The sequence below is a fragment of the Podarcis pityusensis genome (genome assembly GCF_964106645.2).
Source record: "Podarcis pityusensis genome assembly, chromosome: 15".
Classification (NCBI taxonomy): Eukaryota; Metazoa; Chordata; class Lepidosauria; order Squamata; family Lacertidae; genus Podarcis; species Podarcis pityusensis.
The window spans coordinates 415952-440026 of NC_138040.1; the positions used below are offsets into that span (position 1 = coordinate 415952).

At 53.7% G+C, this 24075-nt stretch overlaps 1 protein-coding gene across 1 annotated transcript; it reads right to left on the reverse strand.

Annotated features, from left to right (window-relative positions):
- Nucleotides 1–1041: 1041 nt before the first annotated feature.
- SARM1 (sterile alpha and TIR motif containing 1) lies at nucleotides 1042–20564 on the reverse strand. The gene is made up of 9 exons (XM_080984079.1): nucleotides 19639–20564; nucleotides 6913–7531; nucleotides 6430–6642; nucleotides 6018–6109; nucleotides 5497–5732; nucleotides 5080–5182; nucleotides 3620–3809; nucleotides 2755–2876; nucleotides 1042–1614 (listed from the first exon to the last, which is right to left on the reverse strand). Exons 1-9 carry the CDS (start codon nucleotides 20061–20063, stop codon nucleotides 1491–1493), a joined length of 2124 nt encoding a protein of 707 aa, XP_080840205.1. The 5' UTR covers nucleotides 20064–20564; the 3' UTR covers nucleotides 1042–1490.
- Between the last annotated feature and the right edge of the window lie 3511 nt (nucleotides 20565–24075).

The window sequence follows — 24075 nt, forward strand, 5'->3', positions numbered from 1 at the left end:
ACCCATAATTCAGGAGAACGGCTCACTTGGGCACCTGTGTAATTGACGCTCCCTTCCAACCCTGCTCGCGTTTCCTCCTGACTCTACAAACTCCACGCCGCTCCAGGACCACGGAGGAGAGTCCACAAGCCTGGCACGGGGAGGAAAGGCTGGGTGCTGGGATGGCGGCTGAGAGCAGTCCAGTCAGGAAAGCGAAAAGATAAGATATATAAAAACCAAGGAAGAATCAGGGGCTGTGTGCAGCCACAGCAAAGCCTGGCTTGTTCTGCTGCTACTCCTAAGGCACACTGGGGTTTCTCCAACAGGTCAGATGGCTGCCTGTCAGGGATCCTTTAGCTGCGATTCCTGCATTGCAAGAGGGTGCACTAGATGAGCCTTGGGGGCCCCTTCCAGGACTAGTGAGCAGCCCTGCTCTTTCTCCATGCCACGCATAACCTTATGAACTATCATGGCGCCTCTTTCTCACATCCCCAATGCTGCAACCTTTTTCACGTTGAGAGTCGTTCCACCCCTGTTTTGCCTGCCCTTTTCTGAACATCACCTTTTTGAGGACTGTACTGTACACAGTTCTTCAAATGTGGCCGCACCATAGATTTCTATAATGACATCATGATCTTGGCCCTTTTGTTTTCAGTTCTTTTCCTAACCATCCCTTGCATGGAATGCGCATTGTCGCTCGGTCAACCTCACTGAGCTGTCTCTTGGGACCTCAAGTCTGCCACCTGCAATTCAGGGCCCCAGGAGCAGGTACATGAAATTAAGACTTTTTTGACCCGACATGCATCCTTTAACTCTTGTTTGCATTGAATTGCATTTGCCATTTTGCCACCCATCCGCTCCATTTGGAGAGGTCCTTTCGGAGCTTTTTGCAATCCCTTTTGTGTTTAAACGTCCCTGAACAATTGAGCAGCACTGTCAGCAAACTCGGCCACTTTGCTGCTCCTTCCCAGCTCTAGATGGTTTATGAAGGGGTTTGAAAAGCAGTTACTTCCTAAACCTCTGACTATTTGCTTAGCTTAAAGAACAGATGAGCAGACACCTAAGGAAGCTTCTGGAGCCTAGAATCTGATAAATACTTTAATACAAGATAAACACTACAAAGCCCACCTTCCCAACAGCGAAGTTATAACCTAATTGGTTGAGAAACCAAAAATCTTACCCAGGCACACAAAGAGTTAAGAGCCTCTGGTGAAAGGCCACTAGGGAGGGAGGAAGTTTGCTGCTCCAACTGTCCTTGCAGGGCAGGCAGCAAGCAAGCAGCATTTTCTTCCGGAGTTTTGCATAACCTAATCGGCATATCCCAAAGGCAGCCAGCAGGGGGCACCGACTCAGTGGTGGCTGAGCCTGCAAAAGCTGGGGGGGGCAGGGGGTGAGGCCCCTCTCTAGGGCAGTGCAGACTTGGGGACAGAAGCAAAGGGTCACCCTCTTCTTCCCACTCCGACCCACCACCCCCTTCCTCTGCTCCGTTGGGGGGAGCACCTTCCAGTTCCCTAGTTTTGAGGGGGCCCACACTCCAGGCTGTTTTCCGAGCCAGCGGAGGAATCCCGGGAGGAGCGCCCTTGCAGGAAGCGGATGATCTTCTCAATGGTGGCGTCTTGGTATTCGTGGGACCATCTGCATGGGAAGTGGAAATGAAACAGCTGAACCACAGGTTGGCAAACAGGTCCGCGAGCCGGATCAGGCCCAATAGCCTTCTAAATCTGGCCTGCGGATGGTCCAGGAATCGCTGCATGGATTGCCAGTGCGTGTTCTTTCCCTCTCCCTCCTATGGCGACGGCGCCTCCTCCCTCCCTCCCTCCTCCTGGCTTTTTCCTGCCCTGCCTAGAGGAGGCAGGGGGCTGGGCTTGGTTGGTGCCAGCAGCAGTGCTCGAGCGGCCGCCATTTTAAGCAGCCCCTCTCTGGAGCCCTTTCGTACGCCGCTCATCGTCCCTCATTCATTTCCCCCAAACAATATAGTCTGGCCCCCAACAAGGTCTGAGGCAGGGGTCGACAAGGTGCGGCCCATGCAGCGGATGCAGCCCACAAAGACCGTTTTACTGGCCCATGAGCAGCCCTCGAACCGAGCCACACACTCGGCGAGTCCCTCCTCCCCGCTGCACTAAACTAGCGCAGCATGGTGCGGCCACTCACAGAGCAGCGGCAGAAATCGCGTCTGCACATGCGCAGATACCGGAAATCGCGTCTGCTCATGTCCAGACGCAGGAAATCGCTTCTGCGCAGTTTTCGGCGTCTGGGCATGTGCAGAAGCGATTTCCGGCACCGCAGACATGCGCAGACGAGATTTCCAGCATTGCACTGTGCCAGTCCAGCCCACGGACGATCTCCGTGGGAATAATTTGGCCCATGTCCAGTAAACCTTGCCGACCTCTGGTAAGGGATAGTGGACGGCCCCCCCGCGGAAAAAGTTTGAGGACCCCTGAGCTGACCCAAGCCATGGGGTGGAAGGGGCCATGGGTAATCTACAGCTCTTGTCTAGGGCTCCCAATTTTTTTCCTGCGTGAACTGGAGCACCGGTTTGGAAAGGGGCAGGGGAAAGGGTGCAACTTCAAGCCTGGTGCTTCAAAGCGTCCTTTGCACCTGAAACTATTAGCATTAAATTGGTTTCAAACCCTTTCAGATTCAGCCTCGTCTCTCCGCGTTTCCCCAGATTCACCCCCCCTCCCACAAGCAGCTAGCTGTGTTGCACCAGCTTCCAGAAATTGCCCCCCCCGCCCACCCGCCTTATCCCCAGGGACACTCCTTGATCCCACTCACTTGATCCCGTTGAACTTCAGGATGGCTCTCATGTCCTCAGGAAGGGTCTTTGGATCCGGCCATTCGAAGTGGTCTGTGATCGGGACAATGTTCTTCCCGCTACTCAGGGCTGTGACAATTTCCTGTGAAGGATATACATTTAAAAAGAGAGAAGAAAATCTTGCTTAGGGAGGGGTGAGTTTGTTCAATATGATTTCCCTTCCTCTTGTCCTGCTGGCTTCCACGTACATTATATCAGGAAGATTTTGGGCATCACGTGGCAGGACAAAGTCTCCCCAAAAGATGTGCCCTCTCAGTGAGCAAATGTTCCCGGCCTGTTTGCACTCCTGTCTCGGTGACATCTATGCTGGTTTGGTCATGTCCACAGGATGGAAGATGGCAGGATCCCCAAGGAGATCCCTGCCCTGTGGAAATCCCTTGCAGATGACCGCAGTGCCTGGAGACAGGCAGACTGGTCATGCATCCACAGCAGTGACCAGAGGAGCAATGACCACTTAGAGGAGCACAGAGAGAAGAAACGCCATGGTGCATCTGCAGCAGAACCACCAGATGCCTTCCTCTGCCCCGGCTGCAACAAAACATGTATCAGCCTCCGCAGCCACAGCAGGCGCTGCGACTCTCCAACGTTTTGACTTCACCTCCCCAAGGCACACTCCTCCGTTGTCTCCTGAGACAGATGGCTGGCAGCTCAGCTCAAGGAGAAGCCCTTTGTCGTGAATTGGGCTGCGTCTCCTGCATTGCAGGGGGTTGGGCTAGATGTCCTTTGGGGGGTCCCACCCAACTCTTCTAGGATTCTCTGAGTTTCATCCCCATCCCCCCCAAACACAGAGACACTATGATCCTTGGCAGGGGGAAGCCCTCTCACCTTGTGCACCCAGTCTTTGCATTCGGTGTCCCCCACGCACTTGTCGAGGGCGTTGCGCGAAAGCAGCATCACGAAGTTCCGGGCGCTCATCACGCTCTGAATCAGCTTGTCCTCGAACTTCCCGGCCTCCAGCTTCTCCACGTCGATGAAGACGCTGAATCCGTGCAGCTGCAGGTGGACCTTCAGGAGGCTGGAGAGGCGCAAACAGGGCAGGGTATGTGTGAAAGGAAGGGGTGGTTTGACCCAGGCACCCATAATTGGGTTCTCTCCGACTGCGTCTCCGGAGAGATTTGGGGCGATGGCATAAAGGGAAGGGGTTAGAGAACACCCTTTCCCCTCCGGCTGCAACCTCAGTCCAAACTGCACCCTCCCACAGCTGCTGCTGGCCTACCTTACAGGGCTGTTGTAAAGGAAATTATGTACGTGGGCCCTCGTCTCCCCCTCCCCTTGTGTGTGCTTGTGGTTTCTCAGCCCTCCGCTCACTCCCACTTCCCCTTCTTTAATTAACATGAGCCATTTTGGGAGACTACAATTGTTCAGAAAGCAGAATAATAAATGCATAATTAATAAGCGAGTGCTCTGAACGCCTCCAAAGTGTTACAATATCAGTGCTAAGGATAATTATATCCATTTCACGGTCTTCTTTTTAAGTCTTAATGGGTGTGTTTTATTCTCATTCAGTCCCCTCTAGAGAATGCAGGTCTCCTGTAGAAATGCAACTCGTAAAAATCTACTACTGCTGCTAACGGTAGCGCAAAGTGCGGTTGCAGTGATTTCCACAGGTTAATTCTACACCGTCCCATGGTGCCCTTACATGTTTCTGGCCAATCAAGGCTGCAAGCCTTGCTCTGAGCCCAGCTTGTCAGAGATCCTGCCGACCACCTTAACCACAGAGCAGCCTTTTTGGATCAACCTTTCAGAGGTCACGTGGACTACAACTCCCATCATCCCTGAACATCGGCCAACCTGGGTTGCTGGGAGTTGGAGTCCAACACCCTCTGGATGACATTGGGTTGGGGAGAGCCGCCGTGGGCCAACCCCTGTTTCCTTGCACAGAGAGGTTGAGAGATTAGAAGCAATTGATAGAATCATAGAGACAGAAGGGACCCCCAAGGATCATCCAGCCCAACCCGCTTCAGATGGCCACCCAAGCTCTCTTTAAAAACCTCCAATGAAGGTCCACCACCTTCTGAGGGTGTCTGTTCCGCTATCAAATAGCTCTTATTGCCAGAATGTTATTCCTAATAGTATTCCAGGCATGATCTGTCCAAGCCAGGATAGAGCGGTCCTCCTATTTCCCTTGATCTGGACACGGGACTTCTGTTGATGCAGCCAAGAATCGCATTAACCTTTTCTGCTGCTGCATCACACAGTTGGCTCTTTACAGAAGGAGAAAAGAAGGCTTTTCTCTTTGACACTCCCACATGTGTGAATGGTCCGCGCTGCGTTCCCCTGCCCACCTGGCCAGCTGCGCCCCAGTGGCTCTCCGGTAGCTGATGAAGACGTCCGTCCCCTCCAAGGTGGACTTTCCGCTGCTGCAGGGCAGAGGCGAATGCAGCATCTCTGGGAGGAGACAGAAAGGGGGTGGGTGGCCATATGGGCTGCGCCGCCCCGGGTGCCAGAGAGGGTTCCTCCGCCACTGTTCCCCACCTTAGATCCATTTGTTCCCTCCCTTCCAACAGCAAATTGTTTCATGGAATCATACTGTACACTTGGAAGGGGCACCCAGGGTCATCCAGCCCAACCCCGTTTTAAGATCTCCAGTGAAGAAGAGTCCGCGGCCTGGCGAGCAAGGCCGTTCCACCGCCAAATGGCTCTGACCCTCAGGATGTCCTTCCCGGGGGCTGGGGGGTCTGCAGAGCAAGGGGAGAGGTTACCTCGGGCGGCCGAGAGGATGCGGACGCGGTGGAAGCCCATGTGGACTTGGCAGTCCTCTTGCAGCTGCTGCTCCGTCACGCGGTGGAGGAAGTTGCGGTCGATGCCGCTGGTGACCAGGTTGTAGGTGTACTGGCGGAATTTGGGGTCCACGGAGCCCAGCCAGTCGGCCAGGTTGCTGCGGTCGCATGTGGAATAGTTGGCATAGGTCTTGAGCTCCGTCAGCTCCCGGAAAAACCTGGGGGAAGGAGGGGGGCAGCTCAGTAGGGCTGGGGGGGGGACGACACCTCCTGCCAGGTTGGAGCAGAGGCAGCCGCTTTTGGAGGAGGAACTGGCCGGCCCTCAAGGTGCTCAAAACCCTTTTGCATAGCTGAATTTCCTGCAAACGTGGTGTGGGCTTTTAAAAAAAGTTGGAATGGCAAACATGAGTACAAACTGCTGTACTCAGGGAGCAATAGCACAGCTGCCGTTTTTGATCTGGTGGGTTCCCTCAGAGATCATCCAGCTCAACCCCGCTCCTTACCGCTTGCGTGTGATGCTGGAGGTCATCTTGAGGTCCACCCGCAAATCCTCCTCCGTCATCCTCAGCAGCAGGTCGCCATCCACCTGGTGTTCCTGGGGAGAGAGGAAGGATGGGGTCAGTTTCACATCCAAAGAGCAAGGGGAGAGAAAGCAACATGATCCAGGGGATGGAGGTACTCTGCTATGAAAAAAGGTTGTGGTGTTTGGTAGAAAAAGTAAGAGCTCTGTGTTCTTATGAGGCATCTGCAAGAGCCAGGGGTGGGCTAGGGAGGCAGCTTTTGGGGGAGGCCTGCGTGGGGAGTGAGCTGTGAACCCCCCAACAGACACCTGCAGTCTCCTCAGGGGCCCTCTCCTCTCTCCAGGAGCCCTGATCCCCATTCCCCGCACAACCACTGCCCCCTTGCGAGCCCTACCAGGAAATTGGGGCAGTATTTGACAAAGCCGATCTGCTGGAGCCACTTCTGCACCTCCAGGGGTTTCCAGTTGGGCACCGTGGGCAGCAGGCGCCGGGGCACCTCCTCGCCCATCGTGCAGAGTGCCCTCTTGGCAAGCGAGGAGGTGGTGCCGTCCGGGGAGTAGCAGACGATCCTCTTCAAGCTCTGGATGGCCCCGATCTCTGTGAAAATCTGAGCAGAGCAAAGCATTTATTCACTTTGTGCATTGGTGCCGCTTCCTGTCCTCTAAGCTTCCTGTTCCTCCCCATTTGGCGAGGTAGGTCAGCCCGAGAGGGAGCAACCAGCTTGCCAGTGAGCTTCATGGCGGAATGGGGAATTGAACCCAGATTCTAGTCAGGGATTGGACCCAGGACCTTCTGCATGCAGAGCAGGGGCTCTGCTGCTGAACTAAGAGAGGAAGTAAGGTGCTAGTCCTCATGGCTCTGCATGCAAATAATCTACCTGCATCTTCTTCTGCTGGGCCTTAATGGCAGCCTCTGCGCACAGGTAGAAGGCAGCCAGGCACTGGGCCTCTGGTCGGGAGCTGTCCAGGAGGGGCACCAGGCGCTGCAGGTCCTCTGCCGTCCTGCCCTGGCTGTTGTCGCTGCTGCCCAGCAAGCTGTGGGCGAAGTGCCCGGGGTCCAGCGTGGCCACGAAGGGCTCCACCAGCGCCAGGGTCCCCGAGTGCTCCACCTCCTTCTCCACCTCCTTGTTGGTGGCCAGGACGGCCACCGCCAGGCAGGCGTGGAACTGCACCAGGAAGCCGTCCTTGGAGAAGGCCAGCGGGAAGAGCCACTCGGCCGCCTTCTTCTCCACCATCAGCCGCTGGTTGGCCGGCCCGCCATGCATGGCCGCGTTGGCCAGGGCGGCAGCGCAGTGGTGCAGGACCACGGGGTCGCTCCAGCGGCACCAGTAGAGGAGCGCGTCCAGGCCGCCGTCGGAGATCAGCTGTGAGCAGGTGTCCTCGGAGTGCTTGAGCATGTGCTCCAGAATCCCCGAAGTGCTGCGCGCCAGAGGGAGGCTCTCACGGTCCTTGGATAGGTTCAGGATCACGCCCAGGCCGATGCGGGCCACACGGTCCCTAGGGGCAGAGAGCGGGGAGGCAGAACAGGGTCAGGGAAGCAGCCTTGGGGGGGGGGAAGGACGCAGTGGAAAGAAGGCCCTTCATTACATGGCCCAGAGTTAAACAGCGGAACTCCCTGCCACAGGAAGCAGGGATGGCCACTAACTTAAAAAGGTAAAGGGACCCCTAACCATCAGGTCCAGTCGTGGGCGACTCTGGGGTTGTGGCGCTCATCTCGCTTTATTGGCCGAGGGAGCTGGCGTACAGCTTCCGGGTCATGTGGCCAGCAGGACTCAGCTGCTTCTGGCGAACCAGAGCAGCGCACGGAAATGCCGTTTACCTTCCCACCGGAGCGGTACCTATTTATCTACTTGCACTTTGAGGTGCTTTCGAACTGCTAGGTGGGCAGGAGCTGGGACTGAGCAACGGGAGCTCACCCCGTCATGGAGATTCGAACCGCCGACCTTCTGATCAGCAAGTCCTAGGCTCTGTGGTTTAACCCACTGCGCCAAGGAGGATTAGACAAATTCAGGAAGGAGGAGAGAGGCATCAATGGCTCCTAGCCATCCTCTGCCTTCACAGTCAGAGGCACTGATGTTTCTGAATACCAGTTGCTGGAAAATGCAAAAAGGACTTATGCACTCAATGCACTCAAAAAGTACTCAGAGGTACCTTCCTTGTTACACCCCACGTCGCCTGAGTGGGTGGAACAATCACAAATCAGCTGGACTGGAAGGCAGGTAGCACAGAATTGTGGAACTGCAGAGCTGGAGGGCATCGCAAGGGGCATCTTTTCCAACCCTCTGCAATGCAGAAATGTTCAGACTCCAGGGCTGACACCACTGGCTCTGCAGAATATTCTATGTTAACTGTGTGTGTGTGGCTGCCATACAGAAGACAGCATCTATGGGGGTGGAGGAAGGAAGGAGGGACTTTGCTCCAGCCGGGGCTTGGACCCATAGCTGGGGCGGGATGGGGAGCATCAATACCAGCGGGGGGGGGGGGCTTTTGCATTGCAAGGCTAAACAGCACCCCCCTCACCCATCAGATTCTGCCAGGCTGGCTTGTTCCAGGAAGTGAGCGAAGCGCCCCATTCTGGGAAAACTTGTGCTCCCTCTGTGAGCGACTGACGTCGGCCTCCGTCGAAATCTGGCAGCCGCTGCGTCTGCCAGCCCTGGCAGGGTTCCCATGCCATCTCTGCAGGAGGCTGGGTCCTGCACTCAGGACCTGCCTGGCCCAGCCAGATGGGCCTATCTCAAGGAAGTGGAGAGCTTGGACCTGCCACCCCCAGATAAATTATAAGATAATAGAAGTGTCACCGTAAGAGCTAGAGAGGGACTTAGAGGTCACGTGGTCCTCGTTCAGTACAGGGAATCCAGAGAGCTGCAGGATCTCTGAAGGACGGGCATTAGTGTGGGGCAATGGGGTGGCAACAGAGGACTGTTGGGGCAGAAGGCAGGCAGCCCAGCAGGAAGTGGTGCCAGATCGATCTCATCCCAGTTTCGTCATCCTCCTTTTATCGCTTGACTCCTAAGCTGATGCAGAAGTCTCTTGTGCTCAGGTTCCCAGAGGCAAGTGTGAGAGCAGGAGACTGGACTAGACCGGCCATTGGCCAGCAGGCTCCTCTTCTTATGTTCTTGGCCCTGCCAAATTCTGCATCTTCAGGTACCTGAATCGCTGTGCCGTGGAAGATGCAGCAAGCTGGTTCTGTGCTGCTCCAGAGAACCAAGGGATTCAAGTGTCAAGGAAGAAAATCCCAAATAAACCTTAGAAAGACACCTCTGAGGGCAAGAGCCATTTGACCTTCCTTGGGAGGTGGGGAAACTCAGCCAGATGGGCGGGGTATAAATAAATTATTATTATTATTATTATTAATTTCAGTTTTTTAAGCAGAGGATAGATGGTTTTAAAAACCTCCAAGGAAGGAGAGTTGTCCACTTTCCAAGGAGTTTGTTCCACTGTCCAGCAGCTTTGACACTCAGAAAGTTCTTCCTACTCTTTAGCTGGAATCTCCTTTTTTTTGTAACTTGAAGCCATTGGTTCATGTCCTGGAGCAACAGAAAACAAGCTTGTTCCCTCTTCCCTTTGAGATATCTGAAGATGGCTCTTGTATCACTTCTCGGTCTTCTCTTCTCCAGGCTAAACACACATGAGAAGAGCCGGCTGGATCAGGCCAGCGGCCCATCTATTTATTTATTTTTAATTTTTTAATTTTTTATTGGAAATTTTATTTACAACATAACATAAACCCCCACCCCAATACAGAATTCCACCCTCATTAACATAACATCTTGTATGAACATAACATACAATAAGCATAACATACAACAATACAAAGAACCAAATAAAAGACTTCCTTTATCCTGTTTCTGGCCTCCTTATTTACTTCTTATAAACTGTTTCCTTTATGAATAATTATTAAGATTTTTCTAATTATAACTTAAATATCCACAAAGTCTCCTGCAGACATTAATCAAAACAAGTCCAAGTATGTATTTTAGGGCACCGTTTTGCAAAGTATTCTCTGCATTTCCCCCATGCTTTTTGAAATTCTTGTCTAGTGTGATCTCTGATTGCCTCTGTTAATCTAGCCAGTGGTCCAACTAGTCAGGCATCCTGTTCTCTCACACAGTGGCCGGCCAGATGCCTATTATGGGATGCCCACAAGCAGGACTTGAGCAAGAGAGCAACTCTTCCCTCCTGTGGCTTCCAGCTCCCTCCTTCTCTGCCCTGCTCCCATCGGGGGACACACTGGCAGGGCCCCTCTGCCCCTGGAGACCACCTCATCTTGGCACAGCGGCCAGCTGATTCATCCTCCAGAGTGGTGACGAGCAATCAGCACGCAGCAGCAGCAGGACAGCTTGTCCTGGCCACATGGAACAGAACAAGGCGGTTTCCGCCTACCCCCTGCCCTGCCTTGGATCCCCACCCTGGCGAGGCAGGCTGGCGGTAGGAAGGGGAGAGGTGTGTGGTTTATCCGGAGAGATGCAAAGGCCAAGAGCCGCTCCCTCCTGCCAGGAAGCTCATCCGATGGATCCAAAGTCTTTCTGGGTCTCGGCTAATGCATTTTCCCAATTAGCTGCCCCGGTGGGCCCTTAAAAGCCCACCTGGCAGAGGGGAGAGGCTGCCTCGGCCCTTCCTGTGGGGCTCCAGAAAGGACATTGTGCCCCAGGGCAGGTTCCAAGGTTGTTTTGTTCTCAAGCAGATCCTGGCAAACTTTGATTTTGTATTTCATTTATAATGAGCATCATAGCCAAGTGGGGATTTGAACCCGGATCTCCCAGGTCGCAGTCCTCCTTTAATCCCCACAACATCCCTGTGATTGAGTTTAGGCTGAGAGGTAGCAACTGGGTTTCAAGGTCACACCCAGTGAGCTTCATGGTGGCTGAGTAGGGATTTGAACCCTGGTCTCTCCCAGGTCCAAATCCTCATTTAATCCCTCCAGGGTTGAACCTGGGACCTTCTGCCTCCAAAGGTCTGTTCTACCAAAGCAGCTTCTTCTCCCTAGGAATAAAGCAAGATGCTAGTCCTCATGGCTCCGAATTTAAATAAACAGTGCTTTAAATAGGAACATACAAAGCCTCCTTATATGGTGCAGACCAGTGGTCCACCTAGCTCAGTATTGCCCACACAGACTGGCAGCAGCGGCTCCCCAGGAGTCCAGGCAAGGGGGTCTTACTCTCTAGCCCTGCCTAGAGACACCTGCAGCTGCTATGATGGCTTTTTCTCCTAGCTAGTTGAATGAAACAGCAGTCACAAAATTAAAAGACGCCTGCTTCTTGGGAGGAAAGCAATGACAAACCTAGACAGCATCTTAAAAAACAGAGACATCACCTTGCCAACAAAGGTCCGTATAGTTAAAGCCATGGTTTTCCCAGTAGTGATGTATGGAAGTGAGAGCTGGACCATAAAGAAGGCTGATCGCCAAAGAATGGAAGCTTTTGAATTCTGGTGCTGGAGGAGACTCTTGAGAGTCCCATGGACTGCAAGAAGATCAAACCTCTCCATTCTGAAGGAAATCAGCCCTGAGGGCTCACTGGAAGGACAGATCCTGAAGCTGAGGCTCCAAGACTTTGGCCACCTCATGAGAAGAGAAGACTCCCTGGAAAAGACCCTGATGTTGGGAAAGATGGAGGGCACAAGGAGAAGGGGACGACAGAGGACGAGATGGTGGGACAGTGTTCTCAAAGCTACCAGCATGAGTTTGACCAAACTGCGGGAGGCAGTGGAAGTGCCTGGCATGCTCTGGTCCAGGGGGTCACGAAGAGTCGGACACGACTAAAGGACTCAACAACAACAACAAGTTGAATGAACATCAACAACGAATAGTTTGTCATCCTGGTATGACACAGGGCAGATATGGCTGCTGATATGACTCCAGAATTGGGGGGGGGGGGGCAGGAGTCAGCAGCGCGGTCAGGCCAGGACTTGGGGGGTGTATGGGATAATTATCGCAGAAGATTATTATAATTTGAGGAGATAGTGATCTGGCATGGTCAGCTCTTCCAACTCTGGTTATTCCTTCCTGCCTCTGGTTACTGTGTTTTATTGCTTTCAATATCCTTTGTGAAAAGGCCCTTGTTGTGTTGATGAAACTGGTCTAGCAAAGCCTTTGATGTAGAGTAGCTCTGGTTGAGCCGGTGTTAGTCCAATAGGACACAGGTCTATAAAATATCTAGTTTTGGAGCATGCCAAGTAGGAGTTCAGCACAAACTCGTGGCCAGAGTGCTGTGCAAAAGACGGCTACCTGGGAGTCACTTCGCCATTTCTGGGCTCCTCAATGGCTGATTGAAGTGCTTGCTTGGTAATATATATTTTTGCTTGCTGTTTGGAATAAAATCTTTAATCTTCTCACCCAATTGCGCTTGTATTGCTTCTGAATCTAAATTTTAAAAGAACCATTTTGCATTGGGCAAAACAGGGTCAAAATCCGGGGTCTCATTCAGCAACATGAGCAGGATTTGCAACAGCCCTGGCTTGGCCCATTTCATGGAAAGCAAAGCATTGAATGTGCCCACGTTACATGTTGCCACCCCTGAAAGACCATCAAGGGCCGGTTCCCTAAGAACCTGAGAAAGAGCCTGCCAATGGCCCATCCAGTCCAGCATCCTGTTCTCACAGTGGCCAAACAGATTTCAAAAAGGGGAAGTGGCAGGCAGGATCCGGGCACAAGAGCCCTTTCTCCCCTCCTACAGTTTTCAGCAACTGGGATTCAGAAGCACTGCTGCCTCTGACTGTGGAGGCAGAGCTGAGCCACTGAGGCCAGGAGCCACTGGTAGTCCTCTCCTTCTCTGTGGATTTGTCCAGTCCTCCTGAGTCCCATAGTTTAACTATGCATGGCCTAAGTGCACCATTGGCAGAAGGCATGGGTGCCTCTCTTGGCAAGCCTTCATTTGTAGTGCCACCGACAGCCCTCACAGGAGCGGGAAGGCCCCTGGGAGCCCCCACTATAAAACCACTGTTATGTCTCTGCGCAAAAACCTGCCCTGCCTTTCTTCTCAGTCCGCCTCTGCTGTCCCTCTGCCACTGAGAGGTGTGGGTGGTGGTGGGGATCTCTCTGGAGGCAGGGACACAGCGATCGCCCACCTTCAGGCAAGGGCATGCCCAGAACAGGGACTCATGCAGAGAACCACAGGAGTGGGCTCCTTTTCGGGTTCCTGCACACGCAAAAAGCAAACCTTTTAAAAGCGGGTGGGAAAATCACTTTGGGAAAGAAAGGCTGTGGGAAAGGGAGTATAGGAAGGAGGAATTTCAGTGAATGTGTCACTTCTTCCCTACACAAATGTTGCCCTGTGATGGGACGATGAGCTGCTTGTGTGTAAAATCCTAGTCCCTCAGAGTTTGGTCAAGTTTGCAAACCTCTGTCTGTAACGGAGCCCCTTAAACATGGCTCCGTCAGTCGCTGGCAGATTCCGACAGTGGTTGCTTTCGGAATCGCTTCCAACATAAAAGCTCCTTAACGGAAACACGTCTTCTGGACTCTCTGCGTGACAGTTTCCGGCGAGGAGTGGGTGTCCCTACAGGAGGTCCTGAAACCTCCCCACTGTTTTCGCTGGAAGTGTCTCTGAGCCATCCCTCCAGCTCCCTTTCCCTCAGCCCAGCTCCTCTCCCCCTACTGGTTCCCTCTTCAGCTGCTGAGTCTCTCCCAACCTGTGTGAGCCCTTTCACTTCCCTTCCTTCCGATGGCAGTTCCCTGACATCCACCTCCCCTCCAGGGCCCCCTTCATCCCCTCTCGCCCCCTCCTCTACGGGCGGTGAGGAGGCAAAACCCCGGAATGAACTTCCTTCATCTTCCGATGTCCCGAACACTTCTCTCCACCTGTTGCGGTTCCTGGTCTCGAAGTACTCCTCCTCCTCAGAGTCCATCTCCCCTTCCCCTTCCGATTCCGAGAATCCTTCCAACTCCTCCTCCTCATCGGTGGTCCCAAAGTATTCCCTCCGGAACCTCTCCACAGGCTGAGGTTTCCTTGGGAACCTTTGATGGAACGTTTCTATCAATACCTCGTCATTGATATCTTCTGCCATTACCCAAGTGTTTTCTGACTCCGGTTCTCCTTCCCACGCTACCAAATACTCCACCTGATCCCCCTTCCATCTGGCGTCGAGGATTTCTGCCACATGGCTGCTGCATTCCCTTTCTTCTATGACCGGTCCCCGAGTGGCCATCCCTTCTCGTCCCCCCTCATACGGTGACAGTAACGACCTGTGAAATACTGGGTGCAGTTTCATGTGGTTGGGTAACCGGAGCCTGAAAGCCACTGGGTTGACCTGTTGAATGACCTCAAAGGGACCCAATCTCCTGGGTCTTAATTTCTTACAACCTCCTTTGAACGGCAACCCTTGGGTTGACAGCCACACCCTATCTCCCACCCTTATGGTTTCACCTTCCCTTCGGTTCTTGTCTGCCTGCCTCTTGTATTCTTCCTTCGCCCTTTCTAAGTTGAGTTGGAGCTGACGATGGATTGCTTCCATTTCTTCTACAAAATGCTCGGCTGCCGGGACACCCCATCTCTCCCCTTCTCCCCCTGGGAAAGCCCTGGGATGACACCCATAATTAGCCAAGAAGGGGCTCATCCCTGTGGACACATTCTCGGCATTGTTGTAGGCAAATTCCGCCAGCGCCAACTTTTCTACCCAGTCATTCTCTCTGTCATTGACATAACACCTCAGGTATTGCTGGAGGACCCCGTTTGCTCTTTCCGCCTGCCCGTTGGTTTCAGGGTGCCGGGCAGTCGAAAAGTTGACCTCCACCTGCAGTAAGCTCATGAGCTTCCTCCAGAACCTGGAAGTAAATTGTTTTCCTCGGTCTGAGACCACCCTCAATGGCACCCCGTGCAACCTAAAAATGTGTTCTACAAATAACTTCGCTGTCTCTTCCGCCGTGACTGCATGCGAGCAGGCTACAAAGTGGCACATCTTTGTTAGTAGGTCTACCACCACCATGATGGCTGTTTTCCCCTTGGACTTCGGCAGATCAGTCATAAAATCTATCGACACTGCCTCCCAAGGTCGTTCTGGGGTTGGTAAGGGTTCTAATAGCCCCGCCGGTGCCCGCCTCTCCCCTTTGGCTCGCTGGCATTGCTCACACCCTCTTACATACTCCCGTACATCTTCCCTCACCTTAGGCCACCAAAATTCCCTGGTGACCAACCACATGGTTTTGTGTTGTCCAAAATGCCCCGCCGTGGGGCTGTCGTGCAACTGCTTGAGTACCCTCCCCCTTAAGTCTCCTTCAGGGATATACAGTGCCCCTTTGTAATACAAAGCTCCATTTCTTTCCTCGAAACCCCCTGGTTCCTCTCCCTCACCCCTAAGACCTCTGAGCTTATTCTGGGCGTATTCATCATTCTCTGTTTCCTCTACCAGTTCTCTTTGTCCCACCAATGCCGCCCCACACACCCAGCGGTCCTCTGGAATGACATGTCTCTCTTCGGGTGCTCCCTCCTCCTCCAAATATTCAGGTTTGCGTGAGAGAGCGTCCGCCCTAATGTTCTCTGGGCCTGGCACGTAACAAATCTCAAAGTTAAATTTGGAGAACTCCTGGGCCCATCTCACTTGCCGTTGGTTGAGCACTCGTGCCGTCCTCCAATACTCTAGGTTCTTGTGGTCAGTGCACACTTGCACCTTATGTTGTGCGCCAATTAGCAGGTGCCTCCATCTCCGGAACGCCTCATGAATGGCTAGTAGTTCTCGGTCATACACCGTGTAGTTCCTCTCGGATTTGTTCAGCTTTCGCGAAAAAAAGGCACACGGTCTCCACTCTGACTCCTCCTTCCCTGGCTGCAGAAGCACCGCCCCAATCGCTCTGTCTGATGCGTCAGTTTCCACTCTCATCGGTTTTTGTAAATCCACATGCAGGAGTTGTTGTTCCGAGGCGAAGGCCCTTTTTAGTTCCTCAAATGCTCGCTCCGCCTCCTCAGTCCAAACGAACTTCTTCTTACTGCTGAGACAGTCCGTAATGGGCGCCGTCAGGTGGGCAAAGTTTCGGATGAACTTACGATAGAAGTTCCCAAATCCTAGGAACCTCTGCACATCCTTCCTTGTTTTGGGTGTTTTCCATTCCAGCACCGCCTGGACCTTGCCGGGATCCATGGCCAATCCCTTGTCTGACAGGCGATACCCCAGGAATTCCACCTCCTTGGTATGAAACTGACACTTCTCCAGTTTCACCCACAGCTGGTTGGCTTGCAGCCTGCTCAACACTTCTCTGACGTCTCTCACATGCTGCTCCTCATTCTCAGAATACACCAACACGTCGTCTAAGAAGGCCACACAATTCTTGTAAAGCAAAGGCCCCAGGACGTGGTTCATAAACGATTGAAAGCACGCGGAGCCTCCTTGTAGGCCGAAGGGCATAACTAAATATTCAAATGCCCCCAAAGGGGTGAACATGGTGGTTTTCCATTCATCCCCCTTCCTTATTCGTATCAGGTTGTACGCCCCCCTTAGGTCCAGTTTAGTAAAAATCTTTCCCTTCCTGACCCTTGTCAAAATGTCGTCAATCCTGGGCATAGGGAAAGCCACTGGTTCTGACACTGCATTTAAGGCCCTGAAGTCACACACAAGCCTCGGCTTGTTCGTGTTTTTTTTATCCACAAAAAACACTGGGCTGCCCCCCACCGCCCTGGACTCTCTGATGAACCCTCTCTTCAGGTTCTTGTCAATGAACTCTCTTAGCTCCTGCATCTCTCTGTCTGACATGGCGTACAGCTTGCCTACAGGGAGCTGTGCCCCAGGGAGTAAATTGATTTGACAGTCAAAGGGTCTATGCGGGGGTAATTGGTCAGCTTCCCTTTCGCTGAAGACGTCGCGGAGATCTGCGTATTGTCGTGGTACCTTCACGTTCTCCGTTACTTCAGTCCCTGCTAGGGTGGCTTGGGCCCCTGCCAAACCCTTTCCCTCTTTGCAGTGTTCTAAGCAATGTGCTGAACCAAAAGAAACCACTCTCTGATGCCAGCCCACCAGCGGATCATGTAACGCTAGCCAGCTCATCCCCAATATAATGGGAGCTCCTCCCAAGGTGGCCACATTAAACGCTATCAGTTCGGTGTGCCTTGCCACCTTCATTATCATTGGGACGGTCTGCAAGCTGACTTCTCCTCCCAACAGCTCCCTGCCATCGATCGTGGTCACCTGCAGGGGGTTGCTTAAAGGGATCGTCTGTATCTGGTGTTCAGCTGCAAACTCTTTGCTCATGAAATTGCAGGAGCTGCCTGAGTCCAACAGCGCCTTTATCTTTAGAGGGTGTCCGTTTGGCAGCTCTAGCGCCACTTCTATCACTAGGGCGGGTTTAGGAGGTTCTGGCGTGGGCACTTTCACTGCTCTTTGGCCTGACTGCTGTGCCCCGACGGTGGCAGCCAGGCGTTGGCTTTTACTTGCTTCGGTATTTCTTCCTCTCTTCCCTCCACAGCTCCTACCATCCCTTGCCATTCCTTCCTCTGGGGGCAGACTCTGGCAAAGTGACCTGGCTGTTGGCAGAGATAGCATTTCCGGGCGCCTTTTCCCTCCTTCTTTCCCCCCTCACTGGGCTTTGAAACTGCGCGCGCGCGCGCTGTTCCGATTTCCATCGGCTCTGCCGGCGGGAAAGTTGGCTCTGGAATGTCTGGAATGCGGAACTCCTTCCAACGTTCCCCCTTCCCTTCCCGCCTCTCCAATGCTCTCGCCTCCTGGCGCGCTCCTATGGTCAGCGCTGATTTGGTCAGCTGGTCCATAGACTCCGCCCTGGGCGCCCGGGAAAGTTCGTCTTTCACAGCCGAAGAAAGCCCTTCTTCAAAAAGCATTTGAATGGGTTCCGCCGATAGATCCCACCCCAATTTATGGATCAACATGGTGAATTCAGTCCAGTACTCACGGACAGATCGGCTACCCTGTTTGCAAGCCATTAACTGTCTGCGGACCACTCCCTGTTCAATATCGCTGGAAAACATCAGATCCATGGCGCGAAAGAACTTCATCGTGTCCTTTAGGACGTCACTATTCGCTGCCATCAGGGGTCTAACCCAGTCTCTCGCCCCCTTTTCAAGATGCCCAATCACGAAAGCCACTCTTGATTCCTCGTCAGGGAATTCATCAAACTGCAGATTGAGGGCATATTGCATCTCTGTCCGAAAGCCATGATAGTCTTTGGGCTCCCCCCCAAACTTCTGCACCAATCCTGGTACCTTTCTGACGAGCTGGGTGTCTTTCCCCTTTTTGTCTGCATCCTGAGCCCTCCTCTCCTCAAGCCTCGCCGTCTGCAGCGCTAGCTGGACCTCCAACACCCGGTACCTTTCTTCCAGGCTTGGACCCGCTCCAGCTCCTGCTTCTCCGGTTCCGGCTGGGTTGCTCATGATGCCTTCTCCTGCACAAGCTGCTCACGAAGTCTGTCGGAATGCTGTGATGGGACGATGAGCTGCTTGTGTGTAAAATCCTAGTCCCTCAGAGTTTGGTCAAGTTTGCAAACCTCTGTCTGTAACGGAGCCCCTTAAACATGGCTCCGTCAGTCGCTGGCAGATTCCGACAGTGGTTGCTTTCGGAATCGCTTCCAACATAAAAGCTCCTTAACGGAAACACGTCTTCTGGACTCTCTGCGTGACAGTTTCCGGCGAGGAGTGGGTGTCCCTACAGGAGGTCCTGAAACCTCCCCACTGTTTTCGCTGGAAGTGTCTCTGAGCCATCCCTCCAGCTCCCTTTCCCTCAGCCCAGCTCCTCTCCCCCTACTGGTTCCCTCTTCAGCTGCTGAGTCTCTCCCAACCTGTGTGAGCCCTTTCACTTCCCTTCCTTCCGATGGCAGTTCCCTGACATGCCCCATTGCCAAGGACAGGGAACCGGAGGTCCAGGGGCCAAATGCGACCCCCCCATCCAAAACCACACTCCCTCTCCCTAGGCCACACACCTGTCTGGCCCTTGCTTCACACCCTGAAGTTTCTTTGCTGGCAGGAAACATGCCCACTCCCCTTTCCTGTCTCATAAAAACATAGAAAGGCAGAGCTGGGAGGGCTCCCCCCCCCCCCCCGGATCACAGCTAAATAATCTCTGACAGACAGCTGTCCAACGTCTGCTTAACAGCCTCCAATGAGGTCCCTTTGACTTCCCTCCTCCCCTTTCGTGGGTTCTTCTGTTAACTTTTTCTCCTGCAACTTCTCTGTTAATCCACTTCTACTAAATCTTCAATAAAACCATAGTTGAACTTTTGACTACAAGCATTATTCCAGTCCTACTAATAATTTTAATTGTTGACAATGATTTTTAGAATAAACTATGCATTTTCCCCATTCCTGATTGAAATTTTGGTCTTCCCGATTCCTAATTCTTTGGGTCACTTTTGCCATTTCTGCATCAGCTTAATCTGCCATTCTTCTCTGGTAGGGACTGTGCCTTCCCCTTAAGCTCATCTAAGTCCATCCCTCTGCAACGCAGGAATCACTAGCTCATTGTCCGTCCCCCGTCCCCCCACAAAAAACACCCCTGGCATTCATTGCTTGGCCTCCTTTTGCCTCTGGACCCGCCCACCTTGGCATGCGGCTCCTGGAAGCTTGCAAGGAAGGGAATGTGGCCCGTGATCTGGAAGGAAAGGTTCGCCAGCCCTGGCCCCCTGCAGACGCCTCGGCCCGTTCCTCCCTCCCCGGTTCCCCTGCCTGGCTCACCTGTTCTCCGCCACCAGGATCTGCTCCAGGAGTTTGGCCGCCTGGCACTTGGTCTCGTGGTCGGCCGTCTGGAGCAAGGACAGCAGCAAGTCCAGCCCCCCCTCCAGGCGAATCGCGTCGCACAGGCCCTTGGCGACCTCCCTGCCCACGGTGGGCATCAGCCAGGCCTCCTCCACCAGCGCCAGGATCTCGGCCAGGCCGCTGCGGAGGTCCTCGGGGCCGGCCGCCTGCTTGCTGGCCGAGATGGCCTGGTGCAGGTCGGGCAGGATCCTGTTCAGGGCCGCTTGGATGGCCGGGCTGGCCCCGGGCGAGCTCTCCTGGGGCGCCCGGGGGCTGTCTCCCCACCAGGAGACCGTCAGCCTCTCCGCGTCGGACATGGCTAAGTGGCACAGTCTATAGGCGGAGACGAGGAGAGGGAGCACCATCGGGGGTGGGGGTGGGGGTGGGCGTCAGCGAATGGGGGCACCTTAGAGCTGCATCCCCGGATCTGGGGATGTGCCCAGGGCGGGCTTGGGAGCCCGGGGTCCGGCTGGCAGGAGGCTGGCACAGCGAGGCGCGGCAAAGGTGAGACTGGGCGCGGCAGAAGAAGTGATGGAGAGAGATGGAGAGATGCAGGGCTGGAGGAAGGAGTCGGGCGCGTTCTCGGGTACCAGCAGTAAGCTGGCAGCGGTCCACTTGCCGGGCAGCTGAGCTGTTCGTCCTCCTGATGTGGGATGCGGAGCTCTCTGCCGGCAGAGAGGCGGCCAAGCCCATCCCCTCCGGCGATGCCTCGCCTTCCCCGCCGGAATGAAGTCACCTCCCCCTGAAAGGACGGCCTGTCGCCATGGCAACTGCATCTTCCTCCTTCCTTCCCTCTCTCCTCTTCTCCTAGTGAGACAAAGAGGACGAGGCATGGTGGTCGCGTCCTCGGCGAAGCTCCTGGCTTTAGGTACATGACATTGCACGCCCCGCCCCAGTAATAATGGAGCAGTTAAGGGGAATGGAAGGGGATTCAGGGGAGGGAGCGCTTGGGAAGTTGGCGGGGAGCGACGATTGGACGAGAGTTTGACTTGTGGTTAGGTCATCAGCATTCCTCAACTCAGTTCTACGACTCCCATCAGCCTCAGCGAGTATGCGCTCCTCAGCAGCAAGTCCTGGGTTCAGGGAGGGGTCTTTCCCAGCCCCACCATCATGAAATTGTAGGGTTGGAAGGGACCCCCAAGGGTCATTTAGTCCGACCCCCTGCAAGGCAGAAATCACGGCTAAAGGATCCCTGAGAGGTGGACATCTGGCCTCTGCTTAAAAGCCTCCATTGAAGGAGAGCGCACACCGTCAGGACGTTCTTCCTAAGCTTGAGTGGGAATCTCCTTTCTTGTGATTTGAAGCCCTTGGTTCGGGTCCTGCTCTCTGGAGCAACAGGAAGCAAGTTTGCTCCATGCAAACAACTCTTCAGGTATCTGTAGTTAGATTATTATTTTCCCAGCCTTATTCTGTAGCTGTTGCCAACATAAAAGTGGCCTGTTGTTCTGAGGACTCTGGCTGCATACACAACATGAATTTAGAAAACAAGACAAAAATAAACTGACTTCCCACAAGAAAATCTTGGGAACTGTAGTTCACCCCTCACAGCACTGCAGTTCCCAGCAGAAACTACAGTTCCCAGTGGGGAAATAATGCACTTTCAATGTACGATGTGTAATGCAGCCTCGTTCTCTCTCTCTCTCTCTCAGACACCGACAACTTATTTTTATCTCTGTCCATTCAAGATCTCCCTGCCTCTCTCTGCAGCTTTAGAGCCAAGCCCGTGTTTGGGGGCCGTTGCAGAGACACTAATCCTCTTCCCGTCTGCGCAGAAAGAGATCCCAGAGGTGGCAAGGAGGGAAGGTGGGAGACCCGGAAGGCGGCAGCCTGAACCCCAGAGACACGGCAGGTCCCCCAAGCCACACCTGAGCAGGTAGGTTTGGCCTCTGGCCATCGGTTGTGGGTGGGGTCTGCTGCAGTCAGAGGGGGGCTTTGTAGGGAGGTCTCTGGGGGCTGCTCCTCTGGGTTTCTGAAGCAAGAGATGCGGGGCCTTATGCCTGCAGGGATTCCCGCCCCTGCCCCCCCACCTCTCTCAGCAGGAGAGTCTTTGTCATGTGGGGGAAGTGCTTCAGAAGGGACTCTGGCTCAGGGGCAGAAGATCGAAGGTTCGATCCCTAGTAAGAAATTCTCCGCCCGAAACCCTGGCAATCCATTGCTGCCAGTCAGTGCCAGGCGAGACCGACCTGCTGAGACAATGCCACTTCCCATGTTCCAGTTTCAACTCTTTATTCCGGCACATGAGGTCTAGAATCCTACTTTGCACCTGCTCTGCATGCAGAAGGCTTGGTCCCTGACATTTCCATGCAGGGCTGGGAAAGAGACTCTGTGCCTGAAGCCCTGGGGAGGCACTGCTGCCAACCAGTGCAGACATTACTGAACTAAATAGATCAATGGTCTGACTCAATATTTTCCAACTCCCCTTCCCAAGTCTGAGTCTTTTAATGGGGGGAGTTACTCACCAATTCTCTCTGCAGTAGCAGCAAAGCCGCCAGGTGGGAGGTACGGGGGGGGCAGAGGCAGGGGCTTTCCTTGGCAGAACGGAGGATGAGTGTCAGGAGAGAGGATTTTCAGGCAGAGCCTTTAAGTGGATTCCAGGCCTGAGGCGGGGAGGGCGAGGGAAGCCGGCTTTGGCACCTGCTGATTAAAGAATCAGGGTGGTGTGTAAATCCCTTCGCTCAATTCCCTCGCTGATGCCAGATGGGACCCCCACCAGGTGTGGGCAGTCCGCATTGCAAAGGGAGCAGGGCTGTCGGCTCCCATGGGACAATGGTCAACGGGCGTAGAATTGTCGCATTGGGAGGGACCCTGAGCAGAGCAGACGATCCTGGCTAGTAGCCATCACTAACCTCCTCCTCCTCCTCCTTGAATTTGCCCAGGCCTCTTTTAAAAGCGTCCCAGTCGGTGGCCATCACTGCTTCCAGTGGGAGGGAGTTCCATGGATTAACTCTGTGCTGTGTGGTCTTGGAATCATAGAATTGGAAGGATCATGTAGTCCAGCCTCCTGCAATGCAGGTTGTTGTTAGCCGCTCTGAGCCCGGCTTCGGCTGGGGAGGGTGGGATATAAATAAAAATTATTATTATTATTATTATTATTATTATTATTATTATATGCAGCTGCCCCATACAGGGATCGAACCAGCCACCTTGGTGTTATCAGCACTGTGGTCTAAACCGACGGAGCTACATAGGGTATATGGTTTTATTGATGCATATATGTTTATTTCCCCCATTTATTGTGTTTACAGTCGATGCTCGGGTTGCGAATGTGATCCGTGCGGGAAGCACGTTCGGAACCCGCAGCGCCGCTTCTGCACATGTGCAGGTCGTGATTCGGCGCTTTTGCGCATGCACAAACACCGAAACCCGGAAGTAACCAATTCTGGTACTTCTGGTTTCGGCGCCGTGCACAACCCGAAATCACACAACCCGAAGCATCTGTAACCCGAGGTATGACTGTATATCCTGTCGTCTTTCTCTTCAGGGAGCTCAAGGTGGCATGCATGGTTCTCCCCCACTCCTCAATCAATCCTCAAAATAACCCTGTGAGGTAGGTTAGGCTGAGAGAAGAAGAAGAGGAGTTTGGATTTGATATCCCGCTTTATCATTACTGATCAGAAGGTCGGTGGTTCGAATCTCCATGACGGGGTGAGCTCCCGTTGCTCGGTCCCTGCTCCTGCCAACCTAGCAGTTTGAAAGCACGTCAAAGTGCAAGTAGATAAATAGGTACCGCTCCGGCGGGAAGGTAAACGGCATTTCCGTGCACTGCTCTGGTTTGCCATGCTGGCCACATGACCCGGAAGCTGTACGCCGGCTCCCTCGGCTAATAAAATGAGATAAGCGCCGCAGCCCCAGAGTCGGTCACGACTGGACCGAAGGATCAGGGGTCCCTTTACCTTTACCTTTAAGGAGTCTCAAAGCAGTTAACATTCTCCTTTCCCTTCCTCCCCCACAACAAACACTGGCTGCCCCAGAAGGTCACCCAGCGAGCTTCACGGCCAATGGAGAGGATTCAAACCCTGGTCTCCTAAGGTCCAGCCCTCTAATCCCTACACCCCACAAGCTGAGCATAGGATGGAGGCGCTCACAGCATTAACAACCAACAGGTCTCCATCAGCCACAGCTTTGGATTCAGCACAGAGCAAGCAGTTCTCTGTGTCTCCAGCTTCCAGCTCAGCTCACATAGAATAGAATCACAGAATCGTAGAATCCAACCTCTGCTTTCAAAACCTCCAAGGAAGGAGAGTCCACTGCCTTCCGAGGAAGTCTGCTCCTCTGTGGAACAGCTCTTCCTGTCCGGGATTCCGTCCAGGAATTCTTTCGCTGGGATTCCTGCATTTCAGGGGGCTGGACTAGATGACTCTTTCAACTCTACAATTC

Excerpts from the sequence above, each read along its gene's own strand:
- SARM1 (XM_080984079.1), bottom strand. The coding sequence starts at position 20,063 with ATGGTGCTCCCTCTCCTCGTCTCCGCCTATAGACTGTGCCACTTAGCC. Across the intron at positions 7,532-19,638 it reads ATCCTGGTGGCGGAGAACAG|GGACCGTGTGGCCCGCATCG; the intron begins GTGAGCCAGGCA and ends CTCTGCCCCTAG. Across the intron at positions 6,643-6,912 it reads CCCAGCAGAAGAAGATGCAG|ATTTTCACAGAGATCGGGGC; the intron begins GTAGATTATTTG and ends TGCTCTGCTCAG.